This window comes from Epinephelus fuscoguttatus, linkage group LG10 (assembly GCF_011397635.1).
Source record: "Epinephelus fuscoguttatus linkage group LG10, E.fuscoguttatus.final_Chr_v1".
NCBI lineage: Eukaryota > Metazoa > Chordata > Actinopteri > Perciformes > Serranidae > Epinephelus > Epinephelus fuscoguttatus.
In genome coordinates this window covers 17,452,363-17,463,714 of record NC_064761.1, presented here as the reverse complement: position 1 = coordinate 17,463,714, position 11,352 = coordinate 17,452,363, and the positions used below count along the sequence as shown (strand labels likewise).

The 11,352-nt window shown below is 39.5% G+C and overlaps 1 protein-coding gene across 2 annotated transcripts in view; it reads left to right on the top strand.

Moving 5' to 3' along the window:
• The first annotated feature begins 6,248 nt into the window (after positions 1-6,248).
• prg4b (proteoglycan 4b) overlaps positions 6,249-11,352 on the top strand; it is a 10,133-nt gene continuing 5,029 nt past the window's right edge. The window contains exons 1-9 of one of the 2 annotated variants that reach the window (XM_049587490.1): positions 6,250-6,492; positions 6,584-6,662; positions 7,025-7,141; positions 7,442-7,564; positions 7,964-8,044; positions 8,165-8,221; positions 8,856-8,915; positions 9,027-9,308; positions 10,324-11,040. In XM_049587490.1, the coding sequence (XP_049443447.1) occupies positions 6,584-6,662; positions 7,025-7,141; positions 7,442-7,564; positions 7,964-8,044; positions 8,165-8,221; positions 8,856-8,915; positions 9,027-9,308; positions 10,324-11,040 (1,516 nt within the window). In that variant the 5' untranslated portion in view covers positions 6,250-6,492. Of the gene's footprint in view, positions 6,493-6,583; positions 6,663-7,024; positions 7,142-7,441; positions 7,565-7,963; positions 8,045-8,164; positions 8,222-8,855; positions 8,916-9,026; positions 9,309-10,323; positions 11,041-11,352 lie in introns of both variants that reach the window. The other variant, XM_049587491.1, reaches the window with a different exon arrangement.

The following is an 11,352-nucleotide window of genomic DNA, read 5'->3' as shown; positions in this document are numbered from 1 at the left end:
GGAGGTAAAGCAGTTTTTTCCCATCAGTTCTTCAGTGTGGCCTTAAACATACATTTGGTGCAGTTCATTTTTGCTGTTCAGATCCTCACGAGTGAAAGACACCAGTTCTTGCAAACAAGCAAGAATTTGTGCTATCACCTTGGCATCAACAGCTGAGTCAGTGTTGGGTCTGTCTTAGATGACTCAGGACACAGAGCAAGGCTGTATCTCTCCTTATAACCCTGCTGCAGATCTAATAGAGTGAATTTTAGCAGCTCTCAGTGTTGTGCTTCACACATGGGGCCCTTACATAATGACTTTGTAAGAGGAGAAAAACTGAATTGATTTTAGGTCTGAACGAGAATGAGAATGGAATTTATTTTAATATAAATGCATCAACAAGTTCTGTAAAGACTAGTTGATAAAGTACTATTAAACACAAAAAATGTGTTCTTCTCGCATGCCTCCATGGAAACAGGCAAACATATTGATGTATTGGTGGCCACATAAAACAACAAAACTATATCTAAACATCAGTTTACAAACTCTCACACAACTCATGCAGTATAATCCAAGTCTTATCCAAGTCCAGTCATGTGCGAAGTACCTCCTAACATATATGCATATTTGCTAAAACCTTACTGTTTAAAACTGAACTGAAAGTGGAACTTACCTGTGCTCTCTTCAAAGCCAATGTTTTCTTTGGAGGCATGCTAGAGAAAAAAAGATTTCCTCATGAATTCAAGGTAACACAGCATGACTAATTGATTTACCAATTGTCATTTTGTGGGTGAAATATTCCTTTAAATATCTGTTGAGAATTAAATAGTGTATTTGGCTCTCACACCAGTCAGGATTTAGATAAAGTGGCTGCTGCTGAATATCTGTGCAAAACCTCACAGATTAGTCACTATTTTTAATGACGTTTAAAATGTATAACTGTGGTCATTTTCTATCTTAAGTACATGCAACTGGTGTCACGGTTGACACTGAGAGCCCTGTCACAGTTGCAGCTGTTCTGACTCACTGCTTCATCCTCACATGTCCTCACAGGTGCTCTTATACATCAAAGACACGAGCAGTGAAACGCCTCTGCTGGAGGTGCTGATGCTTGATGTGATGCTTAGTGATGCAATATTAAAATCAAAAACACAGGGTGCAGCAGATCATAATGTCAAAGACAGTGAAGCGGAGCAGCACAAGGTTATAGTTAGAATACATTTCCTGTGAACTATCAGAGATGATTAGATTGTCATCACTTCCACCTTCAGACTTGCACCGAGCTGCAACCAGGAAGAGAACATTTTACCACAAAGTCACGAGGCGAGATATATTTTTTTAAGACATCTGTAAGAGTTTGTGTTACAAGATATAAGCAAAACAAGATTAAGATCACGTAGAGTGTTTCCTAATCCATATGTTAAGTGTAAGATGACATACAGGAGGGTGAAATACAAGCTGTGTGATTATACACAAACTCTATACTCTATACCAGTCTGACTGGCAGTGTCCCCCGCTTCCATCTGCTTACACAAATGAAACGGAGGATAAGCCTTTAATCCACAGTAAAATCTTCCAAATAAAATGAAATGAGCTGTCGGATTTAATTATGTATCATCAGTGGTTGTCACCTGTTGGTATTCCTATTCTTATCCTGAGTGAATGTTGCTTCACACACCAGCCGATATGCTTTCATTTGTCTCCCTCTAAAGGTCCTTTGTGATCATGTTTCATTCATCTTATCAATATGCTGTGAACTATTCATTGTGACAGGCTTTTTCATTATTTCATTTAGATTTTGCAGACGCTAAAAGAACGGCTTTCAATAGCTCGGTCATCCAGAAGCTGTGTGATCACTTTTTGACTGCTTAATTAAGCATGTAAAATACAGATGTATATAAATTTGAATAGAAATTAAACTCAAACAGACTGGTTTCTTAAAAGACAAAGTGCCGTGCTTGTCCTCTGCTGATAGCAGGCTGAGATAGTTGTGTTATGTCCTGTTTTCAACTACAGCATGTTCATTTTGCACGCAGCCAGAAAGTTACTGAGCCTCTATTCAACTTGGGAGACGGCAAGAGCAAAATTTATCTACTGAATGAGGCCCAATGTGTACACCCACATGCTCTGCATCACCTCTCCTCCTGCGTGTCTCTGTGTTTCTGCCTCGCACCGAGCTCTCTGAACAGACTGGCTGATTAAAGCTGCCAAGACAGAAGATGGCCTTCATTGCTGACAAAGCACAGACACAGTTTTGGATCCAGAAAAAGAAGCTGACTCTCCCCTTAGGGGTCCTCTCATCATCTCCCCAGCAGATCCAGTGTGTATGACATCCATCTGTGATAATAAGTGCTTTGTGCATCGTCTCAGTGATATTATTGCCTTTTGCTGTCTGGCCCTCTGTGTCAGGTGTCTGTCTCTCTCTGGGCCTGTTGGCCTGCAGGGAGGTGAACAAGGACACTGCTGCTCATGTCTGTGAGCCACCAGGACCATTTTTAAAAAAGGAATTCCATGAAGATCAAATTTAACACCCCTGGTCAATAATTAGTTTGTATTTTTTTGTATGATTGTCAAGAATGTATAACTGTCTTTACATACATATCTTGTATATAGGCATTACTTATTGTATATCTTCAGCATCCATATTAAAGCAAAAGACTCAGTGTGCTGCTATTCTGGACTCATTAGACAATTCTCCTGTGCCACAATAAACTGGAAATCAACAAATTAAATAATAGTTTGTGCATGACAGCAAAAAATACAATAAGTATTACAAGTAGTACAGATATGACAGGAAAGATCAGAAAGTTGTTTCAAAAAATAATATAAAAACATGAACTGGAAAATTGGGATGGATAAAACAAACAAAAGCAAAAGAGTGAACAAAATAAACAGAGCAATGCAGCACCAATCAGCCAAAACAACATTTAAAAAATGAAACAATTATTTACACATTAAGATTCACCATGAGTCATATCATATATAATTCATGAAGGGAATTGTGGCCAGACTGTCTGGTATTGTTAGAATGAATTTGTGGCTTGAGATCGAGGAAATTACTGAAATATGATGGTAGAGAAAGTGGCAAGGACACATGTTTATATCTCTGACATTAATGTTTGTTTTTTGTTATGTTCCTGATTCACAGAGCTACGAAAACAAGACGCATGACCGCAGTTAAACTTTATTTAAACACACCTTCTACTTCGAAGTTGCACCACTCAAGCATTTGGGACATTATTATCAGGGAGCACACTGTCATTCATTCATTCACTCATTATCCAGATGGACCACAAGTTGGTTTCTCTTATCTTAAGCCTGCCATGTCATCCTCTGGAGTACATCAAAGCAGGTTCATTTTCCAAATTGTCTGAACTAGCGAGCAGTTTTTGCCGACACTGAGGGAGACCAAAGAGACAAAAGTGAGACAGCTTCCACCGTGCAAAACTTTTAATTGTCAAACTTTAATTGGGACCACGAGCTTGACAGTTAAAAGTTTTACACTGAGACTGTGTTCTGAAACTCTTCTCTCTTGAGCTTATAGATGTCAAACTATTGCCCAACAGAAATGAAACTCTTTTGTGAACACAAGGGGGCGCACTGACTCTACTGAAGTAAACTTGACCCAGGCAACTTCTCAGTGTGGTATGAGCTGTCTCTGGGTCAGTGTTGTTCAATTTATGATATCAAGGGCTTGATACTTCCTTTTCTCATGGTGCTACAGTGTCTATGTTTACCTGACTGTTTGGTAGGCCGAGTCATTTCAACCAGATCCTGTTATCATGATTGTGTTGACACAAGCGCACTAATGAGCGCTTTTCCTCTAATTGGACCATGACATGAAGGGAAAATACCATAGCCATGATATGATCCATCAACACCTCCAACCACAAAATTCCCACAGTGCAGACCAGCCCTGAATTATAAAAATACATCCTCACAGTGATCAGTCTGGTATAGTACGAGGGATCCTGCATGTTGTTCCCTTTTAATGAAAAAAGCCTCACAGTAACTCTGTAAACACAGACAGATGTAGTTAACTGATATGGAAAACATCAAAGGGGTGACGTCAGGAAATTTAAGGTACTTTTTGGTAGATTGCTAAGAAAACACCTAGATTTCTGACGACTACATAAAGTGTTACTTCTCATAGCCCTCTGTGATATTCCTATAAAGAATATATGATGTTAAGTGAAGTACTTTAAAATTTTGGACCCTAAAACACTCTAAGAACCCCAACCTCACTCCGATGACATGTTCGGGTAAAATGTCTGTTTATTAATAGTTAAATACATTTATTACTTCAGTCAATTAATTCAATGTAACCGAACTATTTATTAAAAAAGGTCATCCAACTTTTCTGCCATGCGTTTCCTGTTCTTGTTCATACATGTGGGTAACAGTGATGGCTGATTCTGGACTAATGTGGCTCACATGGACTCACTGCATCATCTTTAATAGTTTTTAAGTGACAAAAATATGATGTGATGGGGTGGCATATGGCATAATAACTTATGATGTAGCTTTAAAACATGCTGGTTTCAGCTCAGAAAAATGTCCCATTTTACCTGAATGCATTAAGCACTCGCTCAAAACCCTTTCCCATGAAAAGCCAAGTGTATTGTGAGAATATTTTAATTGTAGGTCAAAAAGGTAATGAAATACAACATCCTACAACCATTTTTGGTGTATACCTCTATTGCTTCAGGTGTAGTAGGCTAAACATGAGAAAATCAACATGCCACATGGCTGTCCTGGCAACTTCTGGGACCAGTGGTTTTCTGACTTTGCTTTGTCCATCATAATTATCTCAGACAAATACAAATGATTGTTTCATGTAAAGCACATTTCTAACAACAATGCAGCACTATGTGCAGTGAGGGCAGCTAATCTTTATAGTGAGGAGGCATGAGAAGACACTGCTCATCTTATGGAGTCACACCTTCATGACAAACTTATAGTTGTTTTCAGCCTTGAACAACTAACATGCTAGTAGATAGGAAACAAATATATATTTTTTATTCGTCAGTAAATATGATAAATAATATGTAAATAAATTTAAAATTGTTTTTTAAAAAACATATCAATGTGAAGCCACCTCCATATTCTTAAAAACAAGTAAAAAAGAGGCCGATACCACATTAAAATTTACACAGCAATAACTGTAATTGCTGCAGTGGTGAAAACAAATATATTTAATGACACACAAGGTCATCAAACAGATTGCCAGAAGGTCGTTGTACTGAAGAGTCACTGCACACAGCCAACACAAACCAGGTCAAGTGCATGTAAACTCACTGGCTATATACCATAACAGAAAATATTTCCTCATCAGTGATAGAAACCTAAAATATAGTTACGGTAGTTAGCCCAAGTTTGCCTCTCATTACATTCAATGTGTTTCTCAGCAGTGTAAAGTTACTAAATGCAGTGACTCAAGTACTTTACCTGAGTACAGTCTTGGCACTTATACTTAACTTGAGTATCTACATTTTATACGACTTTAAATTTTCTGCTCTGCCATATTTCAGAAGCAATTTTTAACCTAGCTAGGGTTTTCAGATTAAAATTTCTAATACAGAATAAATCAGTTTGTTTTTTTTTAAATTTATCACACACTGTTATTGAATAACCACCCAAACGCATATAATATAAAGCAGTAAAAGAAATTGCTCCACTTGAATGAGCATAAGCACTGCTTTCATGTTCATGGATAAGTTATATCATAGGCTATTATAATACTGACAGGGGTCATCCTGCCTGAGGAATACTTTTACTTTTGTTACTTTAAGTACGCTGCATTTTGCTAATAAAATATGTACTTTCTTGAAAATTTTATGAATAATTTAATATTTTTATAATGTTGTTTTTGTTGCTTTTACTTAAGAAAATCATCTCATGAAGGCTTTTATCATGTATTTCCATTACATATAATAACACATCATGAAAAACATCAGAGGGATAAACTGAGGCCACTATGGCTCTCAGGGCAGGTATCCATAGACACTATCAGGTGTTAAGCCCAACACTTGAGCTAAAACAAACATGTTTTTGCTTCCTTTGTCTTTTGAAGACTAAAAGATAAAACACCCTGCTGACTATTAAAAGTTAAACAATTGAACTGACTTCAGCTGAGTTATTTGACTGTCCATATGGAAGTGATTTGACAAACCCTATGAGGATGTGAAGGTGTCCAGTTCACCCACAGTGTGACAGGAAAGCAAGTCACGACCCCTTTTTTCCCCTGCTGCTCAGAAGTGTGTGTGAAGTCAGCCGTCTGTCTGGCACAGATGTGTGTTGATGTGCTTCCAGCTGTTTGTGGGGATTCATGATGTCTGGACTTACGGTCTGGTCTGGACTGGACTAGAGGATCCTCCCTACAGCCTGTGAGATCATCTCACTTTTAATTAGACCGGATTTGCCAATTAACGGGAAGTCAGCCGGTCCCTCTCAGCCTTTTAAAAGCAGCCGTGTCCAAACGTCTGGCAGAATTCTGACAGAGGCTGAAACAAGGTGGGTGAGGATTTTCAGAATGAATGACTGACTGACTGACTGAATGCACTCTGATTTATTTATTCATTGTGTGTCTCATGCTTGGTTTCAGATGAGCAGAAGGATGTCTTCCACTGTACTTTGTGCTGTTATTTTGCTGGCGTATGTCTTGACATTAAGTGCTGCTCAGGGTGAGTACCACTTGTGTGACATTTGTTTTGCACTGAGAAACATTTACATTGACATGTAATATTTTGTATTCTGATTGCCAGGAATGTGTTTTTAAATGTAAGGCTTTCCTGGAATGTATTGTGTGTTTTCTGTTCTTGTACTCGTTCATATTTACTCTGTTGACAATTATTTACCAGAAGGGGAACGCATGTCTATATACATGTCACTACTTTAGAAATCAATTCCTGGCACAGTTTTATGATTAACACACTATGTCCTCAAGTAGTCGATGTTATTTGAGAGACAGTGATTCAACTTTTAAAGGCACAGATAGCATCATGCCCTCTTCTTTTTGTTTTCATGTGCTCTTTCTCACATACAGCGAGCTGTAAAGGTCGATGCGGTGCTGAGTACTACAGGGGTAACACATGCCAGTGTGATTACAACTGCCTGTCTTATGAAGAGTGCTGCAGAGACTTTGAATCCCAATGCACCACAAGTGAGAGTCTTCAGATGTACTAATAACCCTGTCACTAGCATTACCAGAGGTTTTTACTCTGCTGATCTCAAACTGCAGATGCTGATATCCAAACATTCTGAGTTACTGATAAAATTGTTTTTTACACTCATCAAATGTGTTTTTCATGTATGATTTACCAAGTTTGCACTAATGTTGACCAATCCCTATGGAGAGAGCAACATTTCATATACTGCTTAAATGTCCACATGAATAATCAGTCTAATATAATCAGCACAGAATAGTCTTATTGTACAAGTCTGTTGTGTTTGTGTGCAACAGAAAACTCCTGTAAAGGACGGTGTGGAGAAAGCTTCAAAAGAGGCCGACTGTGTAGCTGCGACTCTGACTGCGTTAAGTACAATCAGTGTTGTCCAGATCACAAGATCCACTGTGATGCAGAAGGTGAGCCTCGTCCAACTAAGTCAGCATGATTGTGTGATTTGTGCACGTCAACCTTGACAGATTCCCTTTTCATTTTTACTGTAGCATCACTGCGATATTTACTGTCCTGATTAAGTTAAACATAGTCACGCATCTTTGGTGTCTTCTTCTGACATTTGGTGGTCATTTGATGCATGACCAGCAAATACAGTCATGGCCATGTGACAGCATGGCTGCTTCTTAATGTCACCTTCACTTTTCTTAGCACGTGTGCATGAATGGTGAAGTGCAAAGATGCCAGGATTATTCTGACATGGCATGTCCACCAGCATGTGGCATAGCATGCAATGCATGCAGTAATCTGCACCGATGCATTGGGTTCAATTTGACAATATTTTCTGTCTTGGTTAATTACCACAGATGAAATCAGTGGAACAGCCAGTGAAACTGCACCAGTGAAGACTAATTCATGCCATAATGTAAATGATAACAAGCCCAAAGGTATATTTGAATTGGCGAAAAGGTTGATTTTTTCCCCTACATTTTCAGTAATTTAGGATTTGAGATATAATGTTTGTACAGGGTTAACTGTCTAACCTTTACTCATGAATATTCCCATAGAGCCAACTGTGAATGGAGCAACTGAACCTTCTACATTCAGCGAGGGAAATAGTGCAGGTGACTATGCTTTTTCATTTTACCAAGGAAAGCTACAAAACTTTATTTCACATCCTAAATAACAACTACTTAATTCCAGTGACAGAAACCAATGGTCATACAGTAATTTGTTTTAGATTACTTAAATCTGAGATGAACTCAGTGGATTTAATAAGACATATGTCGGGAGGATGGCAGGAAGATGTGTACCATTGACAGCCACACTGTGTTTCTGTTGCTGCGGTTCGCTTTGGGGGCCAAGTTTCACCAGAACAAGCCAAGAGCACAAGCCCCACTGGCCAAAAAAAACACAAGGAAGCAGTGTTGTCATGAGTGTGTAGGAGGGTTTACGGGCACAGGCTCAGTCACAAGAGAGGAAAGCACAAAATGAAGCCAAGAAAGGGTGACAGAACATTTTCTTGGAGGTTTTAATTGGATGGTTGGCTTGGAATAGTTTTGTGGGTGGAGATACTCTTGCATCCGTGTTACTTCTCTCTCAGGAAGAAGACATGTCGCAACATTTCCGTCTGGAATGTCACAGTCGGTGATGTGCATGCTCAAGAAAACAAATGAAGGAGAAGTACAGAAAGAACTGATTAAAAATAATGTGTTCACACTGCCAATTATGAACATCTATATTTGATTTTACCCACAGATGACCCTTCGATTCCACTGGTCAGTCCAACATCATATCCCAAAGATGATCTCACTGATGGTGAGCAACAATGTGCATGGATAATAAATCTAGCCAAACATTTCCCCTGGTAAACTTTCATGAGTGTGACATCCAGGTGTGCACCTCCTCATACTTTTCACATTTCTCTAGATGTGTACAGCCAGACTTTTCCCAGTGAATTGGACCTATTGGACCCAGAGACAAGTCCGATCCCAGAGAGCACCAGTGGCTATGGATTGTCTACAGTTGACCTGTTGGATCAGATTTCTATTGAACCCACCCAGGATCCAGACACTCTGGAGCTAAGTACAGAGACGTTTACAGTCTTCTCTGAGACACAGACGACCCTCTCAGATAATGAACCAACACAGGCCGATAACAGCCCCTCCACCCTCCACCCTATCACTGAAGGAGCCCCCACGGAGAGCACAGGTATGTGATGTCCAGGGCAGGGAAAATAGATGGGTGGCAAATTAAAGTGAGATGTAGTGACACCACCAGCCATCTATTTACTGAAGGATGAACACTGCTTATTTGGTGTTTTAATAATGGTGGAAGAGAGCACTGTCTAACCTGCTGATATAAAGCTGTGGCATATGATTCACATTTTTAAACAGCAAAATAAATTTTTTATTACAAGTTTTGGAAACTGTCTTTTCCTCCTCTCACTGCTCAAATCCTGACACTGAACTGTAAGAAGACAAAAATAATTATATTTATATTATCACAGTTTACCACTAACTCCCTATCAATACTAGTTTTTTCCACCCTGCCTAACATTTCTGCACTGTACAGTGATATTTTATAATTACGGCCGCAACTAACAATTATTTTCATTGTCGATTAATCTGTCACTTATTCTCTTGATTAACTGATTAGTTGTTTGGTTTATAAAATGTCAGGAAATCGTGAAAAATGTTGATCAGTGTTTCCAAAAGCCAAAGATGACATCATCGAATGTTTTGTTTTGTCCACAACCTAAAGATATTTAGTTTACTGTCATGGAGGAGTGAGAAAAAAAACAGAAAATATTCTCATTTAAGGAGCTGGAACCAGAGAATTTTGGCTTTTTTTTTTTTTTTTTCTTAAAAAAATTGCTCATCAATTATCAGACTAGTTGGTGAGTGATTTAATGGTTGACAACTAATCAATTAATCGTTGCAGCTCTACTTGCAACATTTTTAAATCTTTCAGTTTTAAATTATTCTCCATGTTTGTGTGGAAAATAAATACATTTCTAAAGAGGATGGTTATTTTCATACTTAACAACCCATTCACAATATAAAAGCATCTGTGTTTTCCACATTTCTCTACTCATTTATTCAGGTTTTTCTTCCACTTTGCCACCCGACTATTGACACTGTCTTTAATCTGATGATTTTTAGAAAACGCTTCTTAGTATCGTTTAATAAATTTGTTCGTAATCAGTTTGTTTGTCCTCCTCCAGGTGCCAGTGATGCTACCAGCTCATCCGATACAGGAACAGCTCTCCCTGAGTCCACAACAGCAGCTGACCATGACTCCAGCCAGCCTAATCCAACCTCAGTACCCCAGACTGAGTATTCTCCTACAGCTAACACCCCCGAGCTGGAGACAGTGGGACAGGCAGAGGCAAAGCCTGAGGAAGAGATTTTGCCTGAGGATCCGACAGTAGCCTCCTTAAATGACCCAGAAGTCTCAACCCTGCACTCCAGCACAGCCTCCGCAACCCCTGTGGCTCCAGTATCCACAGGACCCACACAAGGCTCCTCAACAATGCTGGAAACAACACCCACCTCAGAGGCAACCACTCCAGTCCTGGCAGCCTCTGAAGATCCTTCCACCAGTGTTTCTCCAGCAGGGCCCAGGGGCATGCCAGAGCTTGATGCCCTGACAACCAGTGCTCCCTCATCCACAGATGCAGTGCAGGATAACACAGCAGCTGATGTTACACAAGAAGTCGCCACTGCTGAACCGCTAAATGTCACCCCAGACTCGACTAAATCTACAACATCTGAGGCCACCTCAAAACCCCAGAAGAAACCTGACTCATACAAGCCAATGCCGGCTAAGCCAATGCCAGCTAAGCCAACTCCAGCTAAACCCAGCTCCTTCAAACCTGAGACTAAACCTCTGGACGCCACACAATCTCTTAGTACAGACGATCCTAGAAATTACCAAGCAGGTAAGAAATGTTCCTATCATCGGCCCAACACAACATCCACAGGAAACAAATAACCTGCAAAGACAGATTTCAGTGCCAGTATTGAAATTTCTTTCTGTCAGCTCTGATTTTATCTAATTCATTTTACACCAGTCTAACACTGTTGCAAAAATGGAGGCCTCTAGTTTCTGGTGCATATTTATTACAGCTCTCAGCCTGCTTTATGAGCTTGGTTGTTTTGTCATTATGCTTCTGGGTGGACAGAGCTTCCTTCAAAGCCTGGCTACGGTATATTAAGTGACAGAGGTGACTGTTTTCTCACACTGTAAATGA